The sequence below is a fragment of the Simochromis diagramma genome, unplaced genomic scaffold (assembly GCF_900408965.1).
Source record: "Simochromis diagramma unplaced genomic scaffold, fSimDia1.1 OVJJ01000642.1, whole genome shotgun sequence".
Lineage (NCBI taxonomy): Eukaryota > Metazoa > Chordata > Actinopteri > Cichliformes > Cichlidae > Simochromis > Simochromis diagramma.
In genome coordinates, this window is record NW_024387518.1 from 395269 (window position 1) to 413895 (window position 18627).

The 18627-nt window shown below is 42.9% G+C and overlaps 4 protein-coding genes and 1 pseudogene across 4 annotated transcripts; 3 read left to right on the forward strand and 2 right to left on the reverse strand.

The window, feature by feature from the left end:
- The first annotated feature begins 133 nt into the window (after positions 1-133).
- On the forward strand, positions 134-2425 carry LOC120725854 (annotated as a pseudogene).
- A 1864-nt stretch (positions 2426-4289) lies between these two features.
- On the reverse strand, positions 4290-5204 carry LOC120725850 (phosphopantothenoylcysteine decarboxylase-like). Its single transcript, XM_040018897.1, has one exon. The coding sequence runs from the start codon at positions 5141-5143 to the stop codon at positions 4484-4486; it is 660 nt and encodes a 219-aa protein (XP_039874831.1). The 5' UTR covers positions 5144-5204; the 3' UTR covers positions 4290-4483.
- A 252-nt stretch (positions 5205-5456) lies between these two features.
- LOC120725852 (histone H3, embryonic-like) lies at positions 5457-5938 on the forward strand. Its single transcript, XM_040018899.1, has one exon. The coding sequence runs from the start codon at positions 5472-5474 to the stop codon at positions 5883-5885; it is 414 nt and encodes a 137-aa protein (XP_039874833.1). The 5' UTR covers positions 5457-5471; the 3' UTR covers positions 5886-5938.
- A 1674-nt stretch (positions 5939-7612) lies between these two features.
- Positions 7613-15727, reverse strand: LOC120725878 (histone H4-like). The gene is made up of 2 exons (XM_040018950.1): positions 15681-15727; positions 7613-7957 (listed from the first exon to the last, which is right to left on the reverse strand). The coding sequence occupies exons 1-2, from the start codon at positions 15725-15727 to the stop codon at positions 7660-7662; spliced, it is 345 nt and encodes a 114-aa protein (XP_039874884.1). The 3' UTR covers positions 7613-7659.
- Positions 15728-17136: 1409 nt separating this feature from the next.
- On the forward strand, positions 17137-18462 carry LOC120725848 (post-GPI attachment to proteins factor 2-like). The gene has a single exon (XM_040018895.1). It carries the CDS (start codon positions 17209-17211, stop codon positions 17971-17973), a length of 765 nt encoding a protein of 254 aa, XP_039874829.1. The 5' UTR covers positions 17137-17208; the 3' UTR covers positions 17974-18462.
- The last annotated feature ends 165 nt before the right edge of the window (positions 18463-18627 follow it).

Consider the following 18627-nt stretch of genomic DNA (forward strand, 5'->3'; position numbering starts at 1 on the left):
GTAATCTGAATTGTCATACTCGAATTGTCATAAGTGTGCTGTCAGCTCATTGGTCACAAAGCAGGAGAGGGGCTGGGAATTATGTTTTCAAACAAAGCGTTAATTCCATTAAAATTTATAGACTACTTTTGATTCTCACTGTATTACGGGACAAAGTGCGTCCCTTATTAGCTCAATACGGGACGTGTACTTTTGTTTCGAAATACGGGACGATTCCGTATTTTAAGGGACGATTGGCAACCCTAGAAACGAGGCCTGTACGAGGAGACACAAGCCCGCTGTGGACTGCTCCACTGTCGACCTGCAGTGCTGCTCTCACACTCACTTTAAGCTCTTTGATCCCGAGACACGAAACACAAAATGAAGCATTGCGAGGCACGCGCGAGAGCTGCGCGCGCTGCCTTCACTCTCAACGGTTCTCATGATGCGTTTAAGTGCAGCGTGGTGCTTCCGACTTGCCATCGCTGTACCGTGAATCTCGATCAGACGCGAAAGAGGAAAATGTCCGAGGAAGCTCCCGCACCCGCTGCCGTCCCAAGGTGGCCAAGAAGAAGAAGACGATGGCTTCCAAGCCCAAGAAGGCCGGCCCCAGCGTGGGCGAGCTGATTGTGAAAGCCGTGGCCGCTTCCAAGGAGCGCAGCGGCGTGTCCGCAGCCGCACTCAAGAATGCTCTGGCTGCCGGAGGCTACGATGTGGACAAGAACAAGGCCCGTGTCAAGACCGCCATCAACGAGTGTGATCGTGTGTACAGCGTCTCTTTATGTTTGTCTCCACGTTGGTTGAGTGTGGAGTAAGTGCATATGAGAGCATGAGGGTGGGAATGGATGTTTGTGTCTGTGTGTGCCCGTATGTCTGTGTCTATATGTCAAGTTGGGTATCAGACGCCACCTCTCTGGGGACATCTCAGGCCCTCCAAGGTTTGGAGGTCTATCTCCCCCCACCACCACTTCCCCTGCCAGTGGCGGACTCCCTCAGACATCGGTGTGTTGGTGGTTCTTTGTGTCTGGGGATGGGCGTCCAGGTACACACCGGCTCACTCCTTGGCGGCCGCTTATCAGGGCCTGGAGCCTGGGGCTCGCTCGGGCCACTTCGGAGGTGGGGTGCCCTCGACCTCTCGGCCTGGGGCTCGGTCACTGAGGCACAGCTGGCTGCTGGCGGAGCTCACGGGCGCATCACTCCAACTCCCCCTGGCTTCTGCTCCGCGGCTGCTGAGTGAGCCCTCATCTGGGACTCTCCTCAGCCCTTACTGGGACAGTGGCGCGGCTGCCCCTCTGTTGGTCTTCCTTGGTCTCTTGTGTTCTGGGGGCCTCTGGATGTCTGGAGTTTTGATCTCCTCCATACCTGCTTCATGCCCTGGAGGACGGGGCTGTGGCCCCCCCACACCCTCTAGCAGATCATTACATGAAGGAACCTTTTAAAAACAAGCGCGTCCATGCTCACAGGTGTACACACGGGTGATCACACCCACAAACTACACCCTTTTTGGCTCCTACCTCAAAGCACACTGTGTTCTGTTGATCTTATGTGCTGCACAATAATGTTTAATATTTAGTATTTACTGTCATATTCCCATATATCATTGTGATGTTGTTTATTCTATTACTCTTGTTCTCTTCTGCTTGTTTTCTTTTTTCTTTCTCAGCAGGTGATCCAGGTGATCGATATATGCATTTTTTTTTCCTGCCCATTCTGTTGGTTTTTGTCTTTTGCCCTTCTCCTCCGTCCCTCTTCTCACCTGTTTCTCTTTCCCTCTTTCTTTCTCCCCTTCTTTCCCCCAGTCAAGTCTGTCCCGTATTCAGCAAGTGAAAATAAAATAAACAATAAAAGGTGTATCAAATGGACCATTACGGCAAGGCTGGGATGGTCAATTTGGTAAAGTAAATCCGTTGGGCATCTTTCTTTGCCTTTAGACAATTCTGATGGCAAAAGAGTCAAACGGGACAGGCAAAAAAAAAAAGACCGCCATCAAGAGCCTGGTGGCGAAGGGCACTGTGGTGCAGACCAAGGGCACCGGGGCCTCCGGATCCTTCAAGATGAACAAGAAGGCTACTGAGAGCAAAGCCAAGAAGCCCGCAAAGAAAGCCGCTCATAAAGCCAAGAAGCCCGCCGCGGCCAAAGCCAAGAAACCGGCAGCAGCCGCTAAGAAGTCGCCCAAGAAGACCAAGAAGCCCGCAGCGGCGGCCAAGAAAGCGCCCAAAAGCCCCAAGAAGGCGGCAAAGAGCCCCAAGAAGGTGCTCAAGAAGGCTCCCGCACCAAAGAAATCCCCCGCCAAGAAGGCCGCCAAGCCCAAAGTCAAGAAGGTGGCCACAGCAGCCAAGAAGAAGTGAGCTGACACCACTCTCACACTCAACAACGGCTCTTCTCAGAGCCACCGCAGCAACACACAAGAGCTCCTTCCTCTCACTCACTCACCACTCTGTCATTCACAATAATTTCCATGTTATTGAAACACTGTTTTTTTTTCTCCATTGTCCTCATTACAATTACAACTTGGATTACTATCATGGTGCACATTAGTGCTGTCTAAGCAAGTCTACAACTCCAGAGGAATACAAATATTAACGACTTAATATTTATAATCACACCTTCGTAATACAAGTCATAAACTGTTAAAAGTTAGCAACTACATTTTAAAATATTCTATTAAACAACACATAATACATTCATAGATGCATGTTATTATTCACGTATGAAATACTGAGTTCTATTTTTTAAAAGCGTACACTGGCTGTTGTACTGGAAGTACACTGTATATTTTAATGATACCTAGCTAATATAATCCACTTGAAAAGCTCTAATCTACAACCTTACCTGACTAAATCTAGTCCAGTTGAATTGATATTGTGTGATTTCAAGGACACATTTTACTCCAAGCTGAGCCCGTACTGCTATTTATTTTACCATGGAGCTCTGTAGCGTGAAGGATGAGGGGAATTAAATTATTTCAAAATAGTCTTGAGTTTACTTCTTGACCTCACCGATTCTTTGGATATCCCAGCTGAAGAAGAGTCCGGGGCTGCCCTGTGTCCCCCTCCACAGTAGTTTTCCACTAATTCTATTGTTCAGTCTGGGGGGGGCTGTCCTCTAACCAGACTAGTAACTGTGGCTTCTTGTTCTTGGCTGAGGCAGCTTTCACTCACTTTATAACAGGCAGACCCCCACTGTCAATGCATTTTTCACACTATACAGTTACACACCAAAGTTTATAGCTGAACCAACTGATTTGGCAAGTCAGAGGTCAGGGTTCAGCAACTTAATGTCATTCTTGGGAGCTTTAAGGTCGCATGAAATGCTTTGAGAACAAATCCACTATTGTCCTTAAAACAGGGGTTGACAAAGACATTCTAACAAAACCCACACTTAGGAATCATTTTCCTGTTCTTCTGATCACCAGCTGCCCCCTATTATCCAAGCAAACTCTATTGTAATAGTTTTATTCTACTCACAATAGACACAAAAACCTAAGCGTAGATGTAAGTGACTTTGCAAAATGTCCCAAATTCAGCAGCAGTGCTGAACACGTTGCAAACAGCTGCACATTTTCCTCCCTCTGTACCAAACAAGTCCACCTGTCCCTCTCCACCTCATGTTTGGTGTTATGATTTCCTGTTGCGTTTGTGGTCTTGCCACATCATGAACTGTGTGTTGTCCGTTTCCATGAGCTTAGAAACTGTTTTAATTATAAAGCGAGTGAACCATGATGAGTGTCCACAGTCAGTTATGAAGCTAATAATTAGTGACATCCAATTTACTCTTAATTAGTAAGATGAGCAATGAGGTTGAACACGACCCCTAACCACAACGCAGGAGGCAGAGCTTTTTGCTTTAGTTTTATATCAAGACCTAAAGTTTGTTTCATTCACAAAAGAATAGACTAAACACACAGAGCTTTTGAGTTAATAAAAGTAGTTTTTCTTTGAAAGTGGATTTCAGTCCCTGATTATGTAAGATGACATGAATGAACGTACATTTCAAAATAAATCAAGATGCATAATCTACATTTCCCAGTACACAACTTGTTACAAACACCATAACATCAAGAAGGATGATTGCTCAGAGAGAAGTGTGTGGCTCTTAAAAGAGCCTTTGTTTTTGGTGAAGCCGAGCGCTTTGCGTTTACTTGGCCTTGGCAGGCTTTTCGGTCTTCTTGGTTGGGCAGCAGCACAGCCTGGATGTTGGGCAGCACACCACCCTGAGCGATGGTGACTCCCCCCAGGAGCTTGTTGAGCTCCTCGTCGTTGCACACAGCCAGCTGCAAGTGACGTGGGATGATACGAGTCTTCTTGTTGTCGCGGGCTGCGTTGCCTGCCAGCTCCAGGATCTCAGCGGTCAGGTACTCGAGCACAGCTGCCAGGTAAACAGGGGACACCGGCTCCTACACGCTCGGCATAGTTACCTTTGTGCAGCAGTCTGGACACGACCCACGGGGAACTGAAGCCCAGCACGGGATGAGCGGGTCTTAAGCCTTAGCTCTGCCTGACGTTCATGCCTCCAAAGATGACTCACCTGGTTTCTGAAGATACTCTTTGACAAGACTGACAATTGTCGATACTTCTGCCATGGCACCTTTACCTTCATCTCCACACACTAGCTTTTTGGCAACGCAGGGGATTTCCACATATCCAAACTCCTTCAGTCTGGATACCTGCTGGGCTGTAATAGGATGCAGCCACATAGCTGTGTTCATTGCAGGGCAGAAGAGAAGAGGACGACTGGTATCCCAGGCTCTTACCACACATGTCAGCAGATTATCACAAATACCACTAGCAATCTTTCCAAGACTGTTGGCATCAAGAGGGGCAATGACAAGTAGATCTGCCCAACGCCTTAGCTCAATGTGTAGCACAGGGTCAGATCTCTGTTTCCACAGCTCCCATTCATCCTCGTCACTGTAGATTTTGACTGACACCTCAGCAGAATTATAGAAGTGCTTGGCATGCTCTGTAGTGACTACTCGTACATCCACCCCGGAGAGTTCAAGAAGCTGGGAGACCAAAAGAGGCAGTTTCAAGGCTGCAACACTCCCTGTCACTCCAACAAGGACATTAAATGTCCCGGAAGTTTTCAACAAATCAGTTTTTAAACTTGACATGTGGTCGTCTTGCTGCCTGTCAGCAAAAAGAGTCTTGCCGCGTTCACTCATTTTAACAAATTCTTTTCTTCGTAGTATCGAGACTAAGAGAAAATGTGGCCCGATCAGCTCAAAGCCTCGCTTATATTTCCGCAGAGCGCGCGCGGAGCTTCGTCACGCACCAATCGTAGAGAGGCTTACGGCAGCGCGCAACATCAATGCACTTTTCTCCAATGAGCAGCACACACCGAGGCGGGGCGATGCTCCACGTGGAGCCCATCACCAATCACGAGCCGGAGCGGCACCGCGTCACAGCCAGTCACACACTTTAAGAGCAGCGAGTCTACTCTGTTCGCTACATTTTCTGCTCTTATCACAGGGAAAGAAAAGTGAGGAAAAAATGGCACGAACCAAGCAGACCGCTCGCAAGTCTACTGGCGACAAAGCCCCCAGAAAGCAGCTGGCCACCAAGGCCAAGGCCGCTCGTAAGAGCGCCTCGGCCACCGGAGGCGTCAAGAAACCTCACCGTTATAGGCCTGGTACCGTGGCTCTGCGAGAGATGCGTTACCAGAAATCCACAGAGCTGCTGATCCGCAAGCTGCCTTTCCAGCGTCTGGTCCGCGAGATCGCTCAGGACTTCAAGACCTACCTGCGCTTCCAGAGCCCTGCTGTCATGGCTCTGCAGGAGGCCAGCGAGGCTTACCTGGTCGGACTCTTCGAGGACACCAACCTGTGCGCCATCCACGCCAAAAGGGTCACCATCATGCCCAAAGACATCCAGCTGGCTCGCCGCATCCGCGGAGAGAGAGCTTAAGCTACACGCTCTCCTACCAACAACGGCTCTTTTTCAGAGCCACCTCATTCACCAAGAGCTCGCTCCTTTAGTAGTAGCAGTAGTATATTAATCTCGTACTCACACTTCAATCTTCATGCTCTTTCTATTCTAGAAACTACAGTCGGCATGAACATGGAATTCACTAACTTCCGTAAAAAAAAAAAAAAAGAAAGTAGTTTTGTAAGCATGAATTGTTATGCTAAATGGCTCCCTCCTTTAATTATTCACATATTATTTTCCAACGCTCATCACATTTCAGTAAAGTAAACTCGGCAAAGGAGTAAACTAAAGTCTGAAATTCTTAGTTGGTCATTTGTTCAATAATAATTTAGTAGAAGAAGAAGAAAACTTTATTTGTCAATTTCTTCAAATGTACTTGCCATACAAAGTAATTGAAATTACATTTCACACTGTCCCATGCGTAGACATTGACAACAATAAAGTGCAGATGCACAACAAAAACAGCTCTAACAATAAGGTAATATTAAATAGGTAACAGGATAGAAGAGACCTAAAAATAAATAAAATAAAGTGTTCCAGTGTTCCCTGGAAAATAGTATACTAATAGTATACTATAACATTAAGTAATTCACATATAAAACTATGAATTGTAATTTTAAATGGTTTAAAAGCATGTAGAATAGCAAATGTAGGCAAGTATATTTCTCCCCCTTTTTTTTCTTTTTTTTTTAATAAATCAAGAAACAAAGACAAAAGCAGGGCAGGGTTCGGTGGTTTAAAAGGAAAAAGATGAAAAAGATGAAAATGTAAATAGTTAAAAGCTGGACTGTGAATAGTTGTTTTTTTGTATTATATGATTTATGTATTACCTTTTATGTGGAGTGAATAAATAAAAGTATATTTACGGTGGCCCCTAGAGACGAAGCACGTACAAAACACAACAGAAGTGCTCCAGGATGCTCGGCGCAGTGTTGAGCTTTTGTTACCTAGTGGCTACACAAGCCAGGAAGTACCAACGACCAGATTTGGTGTGTGGTAGTAACAGGCAAATGAACTTTTTTTTTTTAATTATTTGAATATATATGAGTGCTTGTGTATAAATACACAAACAATACCCATATGCTTTCAATTCTGTAATTTAAGTGATCTAGGTAGCTCTGTTTTGGAAGTTCAGTTAACGCTAGGAATATGCTTTGTCTCCAGGGGCCACCGCATATATTCGTATATAAACATAAATAAAAACACTTTATTTTGAGTTAGTAATTCCTTTTGTGCATATTTTTTATTATTTTTATTTTTAGTTAGCCGAGCCAGAAATCCCATCACTAATAAGCACTTCTGCTTTAAGTGGATTTGTGGCAGGAAGACATTTACAAATAAACGGATTAATCAGTGAAATCTTTCAGTTTTCTTTCTTTTGGTCTACACTCCTGCTATAGGCGAGTTTAATGAAACAGTGGTATTGAATAGGTCTGTAATCTGAAGTTCAGTTTGTGGCTCTGTCAGTTAAGGAGAAAGAAAAGCACACGATAAACAGCTTAATCTTATAGACTTTAGAAAAACCAAGAATTAATAACATGTTAGGAATCTCAGTTGGTAATTTTTTTTTAAGTTATAATGTAGTACTTCAGTAAAGTTGCTGGGGAGATAGGTACTGGCAGATATTTCGCCAACTTTTTCAGCACGTCCCTCTAAATCATGACAAAAACCAACAAGATCGCAGAAGGAAGCTCTCAAAGTGAAGTGTGTGTGGCTCTTAAAAGAGCCTTTTGATGGATTGGGGAGAATGAGTTTAACCGCCGAAGCCGTACAGAGTGCGGCCCTGCCTCTTCAGAGCGTACACCACATCCATGGCGGTCACAGTCTTCCTCTTGGCGTGTTCGGTGTAGGTGACGGCGTCGCGGATGACGTTCTCCAGGAACACCTTGAGCACACCACGGGTCTCCTCGTAGATCAGACCGGAAATACGCTTGACTCCGCCACGGCGAGCCACATGACGAATAGCGGGTTTGGTGATGCCCTGGATGTTATCACGGAGAACTTTACGGTGACGTTTAGCGCCTCCTTTGCCGAGTCCTTTGCCACCCTTTCTTTTTTTTTTTTTTTAAATCACTTTATTTAAATATCAAAATTCACAATTACACATAATACAAGCACCATGCACAAAATTATTCACATGTTATTTTACATATTACAATAATAAAAGCTCCCACGGTAAGTCATTTCCTAATTTCATATCTCTCATTTTTCTTCTTCTCAGCTCAGTGACAATGTTTTTACATACTGTGAAACTACTTATCATTTTTTGTTCTATAACACCTTTAGCCCTTGTTTTCCATATGTGGACATTTATAATACACATCACCAGCCAAACAATCTTCTTTTATTATCACTCATCTTTTCTTTAAACAAACCATATCTTACTGATTTTATATTCTTTTCAATATTAAAACCTAGTTTTTCCATCCTCCTTCTTATTTCAACCGTCCTGTAACACGATATCAATAGATGATCAAGAGTTTCGTCTTCATCACAGTTCTCCATAGGGCATTTTTTAGTAGTAACGAAGCAACTCCACAGAACCACAGCTCTTACTGGGAGACGTCCGACAGAGATAAGCCACACTGTATCTCTCATGTTCTCGGATATTATTTTGTCATATATGTTTTTAACTAATTTCTGATTTTCTTCTTTTTCCACAGCCTTATATTGTATCATATCTTCATTTTTTTTTAGATTGATTTTATTATATATCTGTTTTGAATTTAATTGTAAAAGATTTAAGCCATCCAATTTCCACTGATCCACAAGATCCCCAAACACAAGTTTAAAGTATGGCACTCCCGTTCGGGCTCTCCCTTTCATTTTTTTCCACAAAGATTCCTTCCCTTGGATCCAGTGGGTGCTTCGCTCAAATGCGCTATATACATTTTTTAGAAAAGGAATCTTCAAAATAATGCTAAGATCTGGTGCTCCTAATCCTCCATTTTCTTTTCCTTTATACATTAATTTCCTCTGTGTTACTTCGCGGTTTGTCCCCCAAATCAATTTGGTACACAATTTACTTAATTTAATAACAGTTTTGTGAAGAGGGGGAAAGACAGTAGCCAGAAACAACAACTTTGAGACTACAGTGTGTTTTCGCAATATTCACATGCGCTTTATAGTTTGTATTTTTATTGTCCCATTTAGCTACTTCGTTTTCTATTTCAATCTCTTTCTTTTTCCAATTTAAATGACATGGATCATTTTTAGTAATCCAAATACTTAAAATCTTCATCTCCTTGTTAATTTTTAAAGCAATTACAGGTTCTTATAAGTTTAGTCCAAACCAAACTCCTTCGGTCTTTTCCTGGTTTAGCTTAGCACCAGAAGCTTGTTCGTATTTTGTTAGCAAATCCTTAAGTATTGATAGCTCCTTTTTGATCTTTAATAATTACAGAGACATCATCCGCATAAGCAAGGGCAGTCACCTTGTAGGTGTCATTTAGGATGTATCCAGTAAAACGGCTATCACTATTGATTGTTTTAAGTAACGGATTTATTGCTAGAACATATAGGGCTGCGCTTAAAGGACATCCTTGTTTCACTCCACATTCGACATGGAAGGGTTCGGTCAGTCTGCCGTTTACTTTTATCTGGACAAGGGATTTTTTATATAATACTTTAATCATAGAGATGAAGGTTTCAGGCATATTATACGCTTTCATTACTTCCCACAAATAAGAGTGGGAGATGTAATCAAAGGCTTTCCTTTGGTCGAGACTTAAAATAAAAAATTCTGTATCTTTTCTACTATAAATTATTTCACGCAGAGTAAATAAGTTATCCCACATCAGACGACCTCTTATTGCACATGTTTGCTCTTTTTCTATAATTTTATCTAATACCTCTTCAAACCTATTCATAATTATTTTAGCAAATATTTTATAATCAACATTCATTATTGTCAATTGTCTATAATTATTTATATTATCTCTTTCCCCTTTCTTATATAGCAAACACATTAATCCATTATAAAAGGAGTCACCCAAAGTTCCCTCATGCATGCCTTCATTAAAAACAGTAGCTAAAACATTCGGATATTTCATTAACAACTATTTTATAAAATTCGGACGGAAGCCCATCTAAACCAGGGGTTTTGTTTATGTTTAACTGACTGATCGCACATTCTACCTCCTCTTTAGTAATATTTCCTAAAAGTGAGGTATATTGGATGGAGTCCAGAGGCTCTATTTTACTTAACAGGTATTTTGCTGCACTTGTTTTTGTAGATAACGGAGAGAACATATGGGCACATAGCCTTCTGATAACTCGCCTTTTATCTACTTCGTTTACAAAGGAGTTTCCTCCCTCATCTCTTATAGAAGAAATGAAATCATTATTACGTTTCTTTTGGTTAGCACCAATCATATAATCTTTATTACCATTTATATCACCTCCCATTGATTTTTGTATGTTAAATAATATTTCATTATTTACTTTTTCAATACTAACTTTAAGTTCTTCAATCTGGTTCTCCTCATCCTCTTTTCTAAATTTTTTATTCTTCAACAATATATATTGATTTACTTGTTCGTTATAGTTTATTTCTCTACATTTAAATTTAAAAAAGTTTCGCATTCGTTCTTTCAGTATCTCCCACAATTGTATATCAGATGTTGTGAGTTTTTTAAGTTGCAAAACTTTCTCAATTTCTACCTTTAATTCCAAAACTAGTGCCCCGTCACTTAGACAGCTCGTATTTAATTTCCAATAAGTGGAAGGGGGGTCAGTGCCACATAAAATCGTAGCTCTGACTACCTTATGATCAGAGAAATCAGTTACGAAATCATTATATCTTAAAGCTAAAATCTTGGAAGATATATAAATCCTATCTATTCTAGTTTTAGAGAATGAGTCAAACCTTGCAAAATGAATTGTCTGAGGATTTAAGATCCTATATAAATCCCTAAGAGATGCGTCATTACATATTTGTGTAAGTAGTTTGCCTTCCCTGGACTCTTGGAATATCGTACTAGCAATCCTATCATTCTCTTCCGTAACCATATTAAAATCCCCACATAAAACAGTATTAAACCCACATTCCAACAAATGTCTCATTTTCTTTAGTAATTGCATTTTCTTTGTTCTTTCTGGTGCGGTATACACATTAATTAACCGGAACTTTTGACCACCATAATGGCAATCCACAAGTAAAAGCCGTCCTGGTATTATATCTCTTTTCTTTATGATGTTCACATGAGTGTTTTTGAAAAAAAAGCCCACCCCGTCTGCACTATCTTCCCCTATTGAGACTACTGAGTGGCTTGAACCCCATAATTTAATCAGCTCTTCAATATCTTCATTGGTTTTCAATCTTAATTCTTGTAGACATAGTATGTCATAGTCCAGTTTTTGCAGAAAAAGCACTTTCTTCTTTCTTAGTCTTTCTGATTGTAACCCTCTAACATTCCATGTTATTATTTTAAGAGTAATCATATTTATGTAATAGGAGGTTATTCGGTAGAGGGAGGGAACATTGTAGATTCAACATTACCTTGCGGAGGGCTGGATTGATCGTCTTTTCTCTTATCTCTGCTATAAGACGCCATCGAGACACTTCTTTTCCTTCCTCCTTTCGTTGTTTCATTGACCAATTCCTCCATTGCAGGATGCTGTTTGTTAAGAAAAATCCCTGTTTGTGGATCCACATCATCTCGTCTTGCTGGACCGTCCGTAGGAGAAATCTCCACAGGAGTTGAAATGGGTGATTCTTCACTATCACTTGCACTTAAGTAGCTTTCTGATGAATTTTCTTCCTCGCTTTCCCTTCGCTCGTCATCGCTCTCACTTTCCACATCAGAGGTTTGTGAGAAGGATTGGTCTCCCGGTTCTTCTCCACTTTTTACTGTTATTTCTTCAAGTTGTCTTGAGAGCGTCAAATCCTCCTCTATGTTGTTATTGTCTGTCTGCGGCTCTGTTACTCCTGGAAGATTTGTTGTGGTACGATTACCGGGTTCTTGTCCTGAAGCAGCGTCAGGGACAGCCAAAGGATTTATTAAGGACACATTTCCATGTGAGCCTTTCTTGTAGCGGGGCTGGATTTGAAGCTACTGGCAGCGTTGAGGTGGTTGGAAGGTTCGTGCGAAAAGCACTCGTGGAGGGCTACTGGGAAGCTTTAGTTACAGTGGGGCAAAAAAGTATTTAGTCAGCCACCGATTGTGCAAGTTCCCCCACTTAAAATGATGACAGAGGTCAGTAATTTGCACCAGAGGTACACTTCAACTGTGAGAGACAGAATGTGAAAAAAAAATCCATGAATTCACATGGTAGGATTTGTAAAGAATTTATTCGTAAATCAGGGTGGAAAATAAGTATTTGGTCACCTCAAACAAGGAAAATCTCTGGCTCTCACAGACCTGTAACGTCTTCTGTAAGAAGCTTTTCTGTCCCCCACTCGTTACCTGTATGAATGGCACCTGTTTGAACTCATCATCTGTATAAAAGACACCTGTCCACAGCCTCAAACAGTCAGACTCCAAACTCCGCCATGGCCAAGACCAAAGAGCTTTCGAAGGACACCAGGAAAAGCATTGTAGACCTGCACCAGACTGGGAAGAGTGAATCTACAATAGGCAAGCAGCTTGGTGTGAAAAAATCAACTGTGGGAGCAATCATCAGAAAATGGAAGACATACAAGACCACTGATAATCTCCCTCGATCTGGGGCTCCACGCAAGATCTCATCCCGTGGGGTCAAAATGATCATGAGAACGGTGAGCAAAGATCCCAGAACCACACGGGGGGACCTGGTGAATGACCTGCAGAGAGCTGGGACCAAAGTAACAAAGGTCACCATCAGTAACACACTACAACGGCAGGGAATCAAATCCCGCAGTGCCAGACGTGTTCCGCTGCTGAAGCCAGTGCATGTCCAGGCCCGTCTGAAGTTTGCCAGAGAGCACATGGATGATACAGCAGAGGATTGGGAGAATGTCATGTGGTCAGATGAAACCAAAGTAGAACTTTTTGGTACGAACTCAACTCGTCGTGTTTGGAGGAAGACGAATACTGAGTTGCATCCCAAGAACACCATACCTACTGTGAAGCATGGGGGTGGAAACATCATGCTATTGGGCTGTTTTTCTGCCAAGGGGACAGGACGACTGATCCGTGTTAAGGACAGAATGAATGGGGCCATGTATCGTGAGATTTTGAGCCAAAACCTCCTTCCATCAGTGAGAACTTTGAAGATGAAACGAGGCTGGGTCTTCCAACATGACAATGATCCAAAACACACCGCCCGGGCAACAAAGGAGTGGCTCCGTAAGAAGCATTTGAAAGTCCTGGAGTGGCCTAGCCAGTGGCCTCCAGACCTCAACCCCATAGAAAATCTGTGGTGGGAGTTGAAAGTCCGTGTTGCTCGGCGACAGCCCCAAAACATCACTGCTCTCGAGAAGATCTGCATGGAGGAATGGGACAAAATACCAGCTACTGTGTGTGCAAACCTGGTAAAGACCTATAGTAAACGCTTGACCTCTGTTATTGCCAACAAAGGTTATGTTACAAAGTATTGAGTTGTATTTTTGTTATTGACCAAATACTTATTTTCCACCCTGATTTACGAATAAATTCTTTACAAATCCTACCATGTGGATTCATGGATTTTTTTTTTTTTCACATTCTGTCTCTCACAGTTGAAGTGTACCTCTGGTGCAAATTACTGACCTCTGTCATCATTTTAGGTGGGGGAACTTGCACAATCGGTGGCTGACTAAATACTTTTTTGCCCCACTGTATATTGGCAAAGGATTTGGGACATTTAAAGAAGGTGTGTCCCTTCAGTCCGCATAGAGAACACTCGCTGTCATTTTGGCATTCTTTAGCTTTATGACCCAACTCCCCGCATTTCCAGCACTTAAAGGTTGGACAGTCTCTTACTTGATGGTCTAAAGCTTGGCAGACGAAACATCTGTTTGCCTATCCAGGATATATGACACGCCCATTAAAAGGGCCCAGAGAGATGGAGTTAGGGATGGAAACAATATGACCTGCTCCATCTCTCCGCATTCGTACTTTGAATTTTCTTACTCCGTACCATAAGCCGAATTTGTCAACCGGCTTCACAGGAGGTTGCAAGACTTCACAGTACCTTTGTAGATAGAGCTCAATGTCTTGGTCCGGAACTCTTCCTGTCCAAAATTTCACCACAATTGTTGTGACTTCTAGCTGGACTGGAGATTCTACAGACCATTCCTTCCACTTAGGGTGATTTAAGTTGGTATGATGAATTTCCAAAAAACGTCGTAAGGGGGCTTCTTGAAGGAAGCACAACTCAAACTCTTCTATTGGGTAACGAAATGAAAGCATAGATGTCCTGGGGGTTGTGTGATAAAAAGGGGATGTTTTTCTGTTATTTTAGTATCTGCATTATTAGTTCATCAGAATCATATAATCAGCTTTGCATTAAACATTTATTGAAGCTTTTGACCTTACATTAACCTTTACATTACAGTGATTGTTATAACCTTAGGTTAATGTTTTATTTACAGGTACCAGAATAATCATATGATCTTTCATTGCAGGTGTAACCATGATCATCTCACACATATTGCAGTTTGTTGCTCATTGTAGAGTTGTGCTCAAGTTAATAAAGGTTAAAAGCTACAGTCAGCGCGAATGTCTGGCTGATCTATGGAGGGGAAAGGCTTTGAGCATAGAAGGCCGCACGTGCTTACACAACACTGATATAATGTTATTCTTTGTGATTCTGTATTCAGTTATATCTTTTGTTATGTTTTAAGTAGTGGCAGTTGATTAAACAATATTCATTTAATTTTACATTGATTCAGAGCATTACACACTGATCACCTTAATCAATTTGGAAATCCTTGTAGTTGCAATGTTGTGTCTCCGCAGGGGGACAGTTGGCTCCAGGAGACAGGTGGGAGTCAGTGCCTGTCCTCGGGAAGGAGCGAATGTTCTTTTCTGTGTTAAATAAACTGTCAACATTGATTGTATTGCACCTGTCTTACGCATGAAGGGGCGTTCTAATACCCTGATTTCATAAAACTATGGAAATGTGGTTTTTGAGGCGAGATCTGAGGCTGTCTGCGTACGGTGTCCATCTCCCACTTGTGTGATCATTAAAATCATTGTTTGACTCAACCCGGCCAGACCAGTGTTGTTCTTTGGGTTTTTCCTCTTGTGTCCATCCCCAATATTTGAATCCGTAACAGGGTTTACCCAAGAAGATTGGAAAAGGAGTTCCTCCGCCACATAATCGCGGGAAGGTGGATCGTTACTTCCACCATATTTCAACCTTACCCATAGGTTGCCAAATTTAGAGGCATAGGGTAAAGGTACATATTGTCTTGTTTCTTTATGTTGTTGTGGGTTCTTAAGAATGACACCATTACTTGAAGAGAAGGTATTTTATCGAACTGTGGTTCACATATAAACAAAGCTTCGCCATCACGGTCTACTCCGAGGTAACTCCCGTTGCTCTCTAGCTCCCCCTACAGTCTAGGAGTATTAACAACATAAAACATGATACTAGGCAAATAAGGATTTGCTGTTATCATTACACATATGGGGGCATGTTTATACACACAAGGGCTACAAGCAGAAGGGAAGGGATAAACTCAGGCGACGATGCCACCCTCTCTCTTTTTTTTAACTCTTTATTTAAAGTAAACAAACTTACATATAAAATGTACATACACATACAATTACATATACAAAACCGTGATCACACACCACTCATTAATGAAAAAGGAGAACAAGAAGGAAAATCTAGCATCTGAGTCCACAAAACGCTTTTAAAACTTACAGGTTCAATTCGTTCCAGGGAAAAACTTTCCCAAGTTTCAGGTCCATTGTTCGTGTTCTCCGCAGATCTGTAATGATATGTTTACTCACCACATCACTACTTATCATCTTTTGTTCCAACACTCCTTTGGCACGGGTTTTCGAAATGTGTGTGTTTATAACACACATTTACCCTACTTGCCTACTGGTGTTGGCCAGAGGGGCCGATGGCGCGATATGGCAGCCTCGCTTCTGTCAGTCTGCCCCAGGGCAGCTGTGGCTACAACTGTAGCTGCCTCCACCAGTGTATGAATGTGAGAGTGAATGAATAGTGGTATTGTAAAGCGCTTTGGGTGCCTTGAAAAGCGCTATATAAATCCAATCCATTATTATTATTATTATTACTAACCAAAAGAGTCTCCTTTTGTCTTCACCCATTTTTTTCTTTAAACAAACCATATTTAACTGCTTTAATATTAACATCCACATCATAGCCAATCTCTGTCATCTTCTGTCTGATCTCAGTTGTCCTATAACAATCCAATAGAAGATGTTCTAGGGTCTCATCTTCATCACAGTCTGTCATAGGACATTTCATGGTGGTAACAAAACAACTCCATTGTACCACCGCATATATATATATATATATATATATATATATATATATATGACAAATTATTATCTGAAAGCATGAGAGACGTGGTATGGCTCATCTCGCTCGGGCGCCTCCCTGTGAGAGCGGTGGTACAATGGAGTTGTTTTGTTAAAGAAAAAATGTGTGACGACAAAAGGAGACTCTTTTGGTTAGTAATGTGTGTAATAAACACACATATTTGGAAAACTCGTGCCAAAGGAGTACTTGAACAAAAGATGATAAGTAGTGATGTGGTGAGTAAACATATCATTACAGATCTGCGGAGAAGACGAACAATGGACCTGAAACTTGGGAAAGTTTTCCCCTGGAACGAATTAAAACTGTAAGTCTTGTGAGCGTTGTGTGGACTCAGTTGCTAGATTTTCCTCCTTGTTTCTCCTTTTTGTATGTGCTCATGGTTTTGTATATGTAATTGTATGTGTATGCGCATTTTATATGTAAACTTGTTTACTTTAAATAAAGTTTTAAAAAAAAAAAAAAAAAAAAGCAAAACAAGCTCTAAGTCTGGGGATCCCAAACCCCCGTGTTTCCTACTCTTGTACGTGTCCACTCATTTTCCCGAAGCCTTGTAGAAACACTACTTGGTTCGTGCCATTCTTCCTCACGTTCCTTTCCCTGTGATAAGAGCATAAAATGTAGCGAACAGAGGAGACTCGCTGCTCTTAAAGTGTGTGACTGGCTGTGACGCGGTGCCGCTCCGGCTCGTGATTGGTGACGGGCTCCACGTGGAGCATCGCCCCGCCTCGGTGTGTGCTACTCATTGGAGAAAAGTGCATTAAATTTGCGCGCTGCCGCAAGCCTCTCTGCGATTGGTGCGTGACGAATCCGCCCGCGCTCTGCGGAAATATAAGCGAGGCTTTGAGTTGATCGGAGCTAGCCTCGGGAGCCGTGAAGGATGCTTCAGGGGCCGTACAGCAACTTGGACCGGGACCGGCTCCTCATCCGGCTGCCTTTCAAAAGCTTCTCCGTGGGGACGGTTCTGCTGCCGGTGACCGGCTTCATCGCCTGTATCTTCATCTCCCTCTGGTACCACTATGAGGAAGCGATGTACACGCACTGTAAGGTGTCCAACTATCTCCCGTCCGTCAGCTCCGCCATCAGCAGTGCGCCTCAGCGCTACATCTGGCGCGGCTGCATCGGGCTCCACTCGGCACCGCGGTACCTGGTGGCCTTCGCCTACTTCAGCTTCTACCGCAGCCGCTTCGCCAACAGGCTTCCGGAGCTGCTGCTGAGCGGGCTGGCGCTCCTCTGCAGCCTCGCCGAGAACACTGGCCTGGTGACGCTCACGTACGTGTCGTCCACGGAAACCTACAGCGTTCATAAGTACGGGTTCATCACGTTCATAGGGAGCTCGCTGGTGCACATGCTCATTACGTGCTGGCTGTGGTACGTCATCAAGAGACACTACGTGAGCTCAGAGGAAGTGACATCATATCACTGGAAGCTGCGTCTCTTCCTGTTCAACATCAGCTGCTGTGTGATCGCTGCCTACTTCTTCAGACGCCACAACAAATACTGTGAAGCAGGAATCTACTCCCTGTTCGCTGCCTTCGAGTACCTGGTGGTCTTCTCCAACATGGCCTTCCACATGACGGCCTTCTGGGACTTTAGGAGCAAAGAGGTGACCGTGGCCACGCCGCTGGAGGACAAACGATACTGAGGGGGCGGGGCGTTAATGCCATTTCTGAACTCAAGAGCAGAGAGAGGAGTCTGATGACATCATTCCAACGACACCCTGACCTTCGGAGCAGGACGGCGTGATGGAGACGTGGACCAGAGTTCTTCTTCTGTTGTTGTTTCTCTAGTGTGCCTGTGTCTTTAAATCATCAGAAATGATGCGTATTGATGATGTCATACTTGTTTACAGAAACAGCTGATCAGGGTTTTAATGGGTTTTATTTCCACACAGATAAAAACCATCAGACTAAATAAATGTGATGGTGATGATGATTTCATGGTGGTGTTCTTCATCCTCGTCGTCACCAGACGTTTAGTTTAGTTTATTAAAAACAAGAAAAGCTTTTCCAAAGTGGCCGATGAATAAACGCCGAAGGAGAAAGTGTTGGAAATGTAAAGAAATACAAATGAACCTTTGAGTAAAGAACAAAATGTTTTGACAGAAATCAGAGGCTCAGACGGTCTGAGCATGTGCAGAGGATGGAGGCGGAGCTGCCGGGCTGCAGTGTTTGTATCTTAAACAATCCTGCAGCACGTTACTGAGAGCACATAGGAAATCGTTTTAGTTACACAGGACGTGAAACGTTGCGTGCCGGTTGGAGGCTCACAGACTTTAAAGAAGGAAAAAAAAAAAAGC

Excerpts from the sequence above, each read along its gene's own strand:
- LOC120725850 (XM_040018897.1), bottom strand. The coding sequence starts at position 5,143 with ATGAGTGAACGCGGCAAGACTCTTTTTGCTGACAGGCAGCAAGACGAC.
- LOC120725852 (XM_040018899.1), top strand. The coding sequence starts at position 5,472 with ATGGCACGAACCAAGCAGACCGCTCGCAAGTCTACTGGCGACAAAGCC.
- LOC120725878 (XM_040018950.1), bottom strand. The coding sequence starts at position 15,727 with ATGGACCTGAAACTTGGGAAAGTTTTTCCCTGGAACGAATTGAACCT. Across the intron at positions 7,958-15,680 it reads CCCTGGAACGAATTGAACCT|AAAGGGTGGCAAAGGACTCG; the intron begins GTAAGTTTTAAA and ends AAAAAAAAAAAG.
- LOC120725848 (XM_040018895.1), top strand. The coding sequence starts at position 17,209 with ATGCTTCAGGGGCCGTACAGCAACTTGGACCGGGACCGGCTCCTCATC.